Raw genomic sequence first — 6907 nt, forward strand, 5'->3', positions numbered from 1 at the left:
TTAAAATTTTGATTCAAATTTCGAGAAACACCATTTTTAATTAACGAATTGTAAAAAGACGGTTCTATAGCCAACAGTCTTGCGTATTCTGTAACATAAATTTTGTCTTCTTCTTTTGCTAATCGTATTACAAAATTAATAAAGTCAACTGTTTTTAATATGCGAGTTTTAGGGTAAGCCACTGTCATAAAGGCTTTGTTTTGAGCATCTTGCATACTCACCATTACACTTTGCAAAACGTTTTTGGTCATTTTGTTATGATTAAATTTATATACCACATTATTAGTGAGTTCACCTTTGTTCATTTTAAATTTGTTGTCATCTTTAAATAATTTCAGTTCACTTCTAAACAAATAATTTGTTTTGTTGAGATCGCACATTTCTCTATATCTCCATGGTAACAAGATTTCACAGCCCTTATTTTTTTGTTTGTAAATCAATTCTTTTTTATTAAAGTTAAATTGTGCCAATGGTTTAAGAGGAACAGTAGAATATTGTTTATCTTTTATATTTTTTTCTTCTTTAAATTCAATAAGCCACAAAGTAACAGCTGCTAAATCTGCAAATTTAACATAGGTGTTATCTCGTTGCAGTAAACAGTTTCAAACTCTGTCATCTTTTTGTTTCGTTGTGTTGTGAATGAATTTTTAAATGAAAATGAACTATTTTCATACTGTTTGAGTTGAAAAGAAAGATTAAAAAAACAAGATCTAAACAAGTTTTTTTGAAAAAATGTTAATTCCTAATCTAGAGTCTAAAGTTCAATGTGGTGTGATGTACTTTAAACTTTGTACTTTGATACTTTTAATTCTATTTAAATGATAGAGATAATGTTGTTATGACTACCATTGGATATAAAAAGGGTGAAAAAAAACTTGTTCAAATCATCTTCTGGTCAAGACAACGAGATAGATAAAAATGTGTTTGAATTGTAAAATATATAAGAAAGAAAATAGTTATTATGAAAACACAAGACTGAAAATTGTAAAATTAAAGTACAAACATTTTAATGGTAATATTCAATTAAAAAAGTCTTTAGTTGTAGAAGAACACGATAGAAAATTAGTTAAAAAATTGATGATATATTTTTAAATATGTGGATAGATACGGAATTTAATACAGGTGTACCGTTATTACCTTATATTAATGAGCTATTTAATAGACCTTTAAACAAAAACGATTTGGAACAATTTGAAGTTTATTATTATTGGTTTGGTCATTGTGAACTTTGTGAAAAAAATATTTGTTTTGTTTTAATTGGTTTTTTATGTAAATTAAGTTTTTGTAAATATTGTATTGTTGCTCATAAGGAAAAAAGAGAACATGTAGTTTATTCTTTAGAAAAAAAGCACAATGTATGTATTTAAATTTTTTTTAGATAAATAAAATAAAAGAGGATCAATGGTCTCTTTACGAAGTAAAAGAGTTTAAATCACTCGAAATTACAGATATTCATGAATGGCCTTTTTATGAAACAAAAGATAGTGCTTGTTTTGATCTAAAATGCGCAAAGGATGTTATACTTCAACCACATCAACGTGTTTTAGTAAGTACTGGAGTGTATATCAGTAAAATCGATTCAAATTTAGCAGGACAGGTATATTCAAAATCAGGTATAGCTTACAAAAATGGCGTGGTAGTGTTTAATGCTCCAGGAATAATAGACGCTGATTATAAAGAGGAAATTAATGTCTTATTGATGAATCATTCTGAAGAAAATTATGTTATTAAACGTGGAGATGCTATTGCTCAAATGGGATTTGTGAAAATGTTTAAAGCTGTAAAAAATGTAAAAGAATTTCATGGTTGTTGCTGTCGTGGAGTGAAAATGACAATGATTAAAGACATAAAAAGAAAGGGTGGTTTTGGTTTCACTGGAGACTAAATTTTTTATGTAATCTTTTTTTTTTGTTTAGATTAGTAAAAATTATGGCTTCATTTATTTACATTGACAATCCGAGTTTTTTATTCAATAAATTATGTATTGGCAAAATAAAGAATTTAGATTTTCGACTATCCGTGTTGGAAGAAATGCATCATAATAATGGTCATAGTTATCATCATAGTAATCATCATAATGGTCAAGGTTCTAAAATATGGAATTTTGAAAATTTTAAAGAGCAGTTAAAAGATGAAAGCAAGGCTTATTATAGTGTTCCTTGTTATTATAAAAATTATCAATTTTTAATGAAATTGAGTATCAATATGAAATGTGATAATCATGAAGAAGAAGAAAATGGTTTATATATAATGATACGATCTACACCTTATGATGCAATATTAAAATGGCCTTTTATCAATCGTGTTATTACTTTTAAAATATGTGGTCCTCATGGTGAACAAATAAAAAAAAGTTTTTCGTCTGAAAACAATGTGTCTTTTCAACGACCAGTCAAAGATCAAGAAAATGTTGGTTATGGATATTGTAACCTTATAAAGACAGCAGACATAAACGATTATTTAATTGAAAATAATTTGTATATCAAATGTAAAATTAAGTTAATCACGATTTACAATAACATTTGAAACATTTATCTGTATAATTTTTTTATATTTTTTTTAGATAACTAATTAAAAAAATGGATAAACAATACGTTCTTTGGAACGCATGGAATGACATTAGAAAATTAGATTCCGATCAACATACTCGTTTAGAAATCATATTAGCGTTTATAGAAGACTGTCAAGTTATTTTATTTACTGAAGCACTTGATAATATGATTAGAATAAAAATTAAATTTTATCAAACGTTTGGAACTATTCATCAAACTATTTCATTAAATTTCTATTTGGTTATTTTTGAAAATATTTATCATCAATGTAAAATTACAGAAAATCAAATTAAAAACATGTTATCATCATTTACTATAATAGATTATAGTATAGAAAAATATTTAACAGATGTAAAATTTATAGAAAAAAATTTTTTAGAATTATTAACTTTTGCTTATAAACATATTGAACATACAAGATTTAGTATAAAAATTTAATCAATTAACTGTATAATTTTTTTTAAGATTAAGTAATAAGAAATATAGATAATGAAAAATGGTCTGAAGATCGCATTTGGTTTGACAAAAGTTGTAAACTACATTATTCTGAAAAGGAATTGTGGAATAATTTAGAATTATTATCACCTGTATTTTATTTTCCTTTGTTGTCCTTGAAGAATTTTTTACCAAAGATGATCATCAAGATGGAATATTGGCTCAATTTGAAAAAATAACAGAAATTATAAATAAAAATAACGACCTGATCAAAAATCATCTCAATATACGTCATTTTTTAATGGAATTGTTAAATTACATGAATATCATTTGCAATGTTGCAATTGAAGAAGACGAGTTTATTGTAACAAAAGAAAAAGAAGAATTTGCAAGAGGAGATGATGTCGTGTTCTCTTATATAAAATCAAACGTAGACATGAAAAATTTTCATTATATTTCAAAGCACGAAGAAAGATTATTGTTAAAAAAAACAATTAAAAATTATTTTATGGCTACTCTTATAAATATTTTTAACGAGTAACCTATTTTTTTAAAGTTTTTTTTGTACTTTAAAACTTTGTGTTTTTTAGGTAAACTAATAAAAAAATGGGTTTTCTTCAAGAATTTAAATGGATTTTAAATAGAAAATACATATCTCATAAATACAAAAAGTTGGATAAACTTAATGTAGATATTGCTGACGAATATAAAATAGTAAAATATTTTGTTAAATATGGTAAAGATTTTAAAGATTTTGTTAAAAATTTTCACGACAACATTTTAAATAAACCAATAGATGAATTGAATAAATTAATACGAGAAGATGCTGAGAAAGATGGTTTTATAGACAGATTAAAAACTTTGCAACCGTATATGCAAGCCATGTACAAATTATTTACGACAAATCAAGAAAATATCGGATGGCTTAAAAGAGAAATAGCAGTAGATAAAGAAAAACAAAAAGAAAAAGATGTCGCTATGTTCGATTATATTGAAAAAAATGTCCCTGAATTTCGCAAAGACATAATGAATCATTTTTCTTTTGTCAATAGGACCAAAAAAACAATACGTATTCGCGAAGAATTACAACGTTCTTTTTTAAAAACAATGGAATATTTGAGTACTTTTTTTGATTAAATTTTTGTATTTTTTTCTTTAGATTACATAAAAAAAAATGGTAAAATTAACAGTACGAGCAACTAATAGCTTTATGACACCTGTTGTTACCACATCACGTTATATAGAACTATGTGTAAATTCTCAAAAAACTAAAATTTTTTATGTAACGAACGAACCAACGAAAAACTTTTATAATTTTTATTGTATTTTTTTAGATTACATAATAAAAAATGTCTTTTAATCTTCAAGTCAATAATCTCATCACAAAACTTTTATTATCAACAGCTGTTATTCACGATCAAACTCAAACGATTGGGAGGTTATTGGATGAAGCAGAATCTTGTCCGAAAGAAACTTGTAGAGGCTTAAGTACTTGTGAATCTTGCAAAGAAACATACGAATTTGTGCGACGTCATATTCATGAAGAAAATATTAAAAAAACTGTACTTGAAATGTTTGAAAATTATACTTTATTATAAATTTTTTTGTAATTATTTTTTTGTCAATATTTTAGGTTACATAATAAAAAAATGGATGTGGTTTGTGAATTTGAAATTGTTAAAAACAAAGAAGGAAGCTTTGACAACAACGTTGTTCGTTACAGCAATGTTCCTCAAGATTTTACAAGACTAACTTATTTGAATTCTAAAGATTTTTTTATGAATGAAATGTCTTAAGAAGAATTTGACGAATTTGTAAAACAAGTGCGACAAATCAAACCTAAAAAACTGAAAAAATATTCAGAAGAAAAAATTTTTAAAAAAGGAAAAAGAACTTTTATTAGAAAGTCGAATTGTTATTTTTAGGTCGGTGATTTAGTGAAAAGGATTTTGAAATGTGTGAAAAAGTATCAATAAAAATAGGAATTACAAAAACATTACTCAAAGTTATTTGTAAAATACGTGATTTTGTTTAAGATGCTTTATGTAAAATAGCTCAATGTGAATGTTCCCTCATTGGGTATTTTGTAATTTAAATGCTTGTCACATTTATGTTGAATTAAGAAGAATTTTTGGTTATAATTTTTTCGGTAGAATTTTTAAAAAAATTTTTTTTTTTTTAGATTACATAATAAAAAATGTCAACCTTGAAAAATTTCGATTCAAGTAAAGATTTTGTTGAATATGCTGCCATCAAAGAATTTGTTACAAGTTACAGTGATGATTATGTCAGAACTTTGGAAGAATTTGATATTGTTAGAGAAGTAGTCAAGAAAGATCTCGATTTTGATGATTTTTTAGAATATGTTGCAAATTCTGATCCAAGTGGTGAATTAAAAAGAAAAATGCTTTCAACAGACGACTGTGATTCTATTCCATGTAAGACTCTTCTACAACTTGTTGATTTTCAAGATAAAGCATGTGCTAGTTGTCGAGAGATATATTAAAATTTAAATATATATATTTACGTCAACGATTTTATAATTAAATTTCAAATGGAAACTACTAAATAATTTTTATATTTTTATATTAAATTTTTTTTAGATTACATTATAAAAATGGAAAAAAATATAATGTTGGCTCGTAAAAAATTGGGATTGAGCGAAATTTTTCTATATTGAATTTTGATTAAATTTTGTATACATTTTTTTGTTTTTTTTTAGATTACATAAAAAAATGGAAACTAATACAATAAAAATAAATACAACGACAATTGATACAAAGTCGGTAGCATATAAATTGGGTATACCAGAATATACGTTAATAGAAAATTTACACTGGGTTAGAAGTCAAATTTTGAGTTTGTTATCGTGTCCATGTACAAGGAACAACATGTGTTTAAATTGTCAAACGATCAAAGATGTTATTGGATTGCATCGCTCTATTTATTTAGATAAATGGCCAAAAATTTGAAAAAATTTATTGTAATTTTTTTATATTTTTTTTAGATTACATAAAAAATGGAAAATAATATAATGATGAATGGAAAAAAATTAGATTTAACAGAAGATTTATTAAAAAAAATTATTGAATATCGTCAAAGTCAAATTTTGAGATTGTCAGTGTGTCCATGTCAAAGGTTATGTTCAAATTGTAAAACGATCAAAGATGTGATTATATTTATCGAACGCCATTTATGGATGAAAATAAACACTTTTTTATATTTTGTTAATAATTTTTTGTTGTCAATTTTTAGATTACATAATTAAAAAAATGGAAATGAAACTAGATGACATTATATTAAAAGCTTCAAAAAAAATGGATTTAACTAAAGAACAACTCTTGGAAATTTATGAAAATCAACAAAAAAGGATTGATTTTTTAGCCGAATGTCAACGTCAAGAATACGACGAATATAATTTTCTTTGTTTGAGTTGTGATTATTCTGTGGATACAGTAAAAGAATTTTACAACATGATAGTATAAGCTTCTAACAAGCTTGGTTTATCGGTGGATTTATTAAACAAAACTTTTCATATTTATAAATACGAAATACGTGAGTTAGCTAGTTGTAATTGTGTTTTGGAACAAATGTGTGATGATTGTAAATTTAAAAAATTTTTGGTTTATCGATGGATTCATTAAATAAAGTAATCATCTGTTTTCTTTATTTCATTTTTTAACAATATTTTTTTTAGATTACATAATAAAAATGGAATTAACAGAAAATGATTTGGATTTTTAAATGAAAAGCATATACAAATTCAATCAAGTTCACCCAGCTACTTCGGAAGAAATTTGAATGTATGCGATTACTTCAAGACAAATTTTATGCCATCATTGTAAATGGTATTATTTGAAATACAAGTGGGATGGATTTTTCAATGAAGAAATGAAAAGAATACCTTTTATATTGATTTT

The 6907-nt window shown here is 25.0% G+C and overlaps 1 protein-coding gene across 1 annotated transcript; it reads left to right on the plus strand.

The window, feature by feature from the left end:
• The first annotated feature begins 1094 nt into the window (after positions 1–1094).
• On the plus strand, positions 1095–1885 carry LOC136078436 (deoxyuridine 5'-triphosphate nucleotidohydrolase-like). Its single transcript, XM_065794210.1, has 2 exons — positions 1095–1325; positions 1379–1885. The coding sequence occupies exons 1-2, from the start codon at positions 1095–1097 to the stop codon at positions 1883–1885; spliced, it is 738 nt and encodes a 245-aa protein (XP_065650282.1).
• The last annotated feature ends 5022 nt before the right edge of the window (positions 1886–6907 follow it).

The sequence above is a fragment of the Hydra vulgaris genome, chromosome 03 (genome assembly GCF_038396675.1).
Source record: "Hydra vulgaris chromosome 03, alternate assembly HydraT2T_AEP".
In the NCBI taxonomy this organism is placed as follows: domain Eukaryota; kingdom Metazoa; phylum Cnidaria; class Hydrozoa; order Anthoathecata; family Hydridae; genus Hydra; species Hydra vulgaris.

Coding starts and splice junctions, on each gene's coding strand:
- LOC136078436 (XM_065794210.1), top strand. CDS start 1,095: ATGTGGATAGATACGGAATTTAATACAGGTGTACCGTTATTACCTTAT. Junction 1,326..1,378: donor ATAAGGAAAAAAGAGAACAT/GTAGTTTATTCT, acceptor AATTTTTTTTAG/ATAAATAAAATAAAAGAGGA.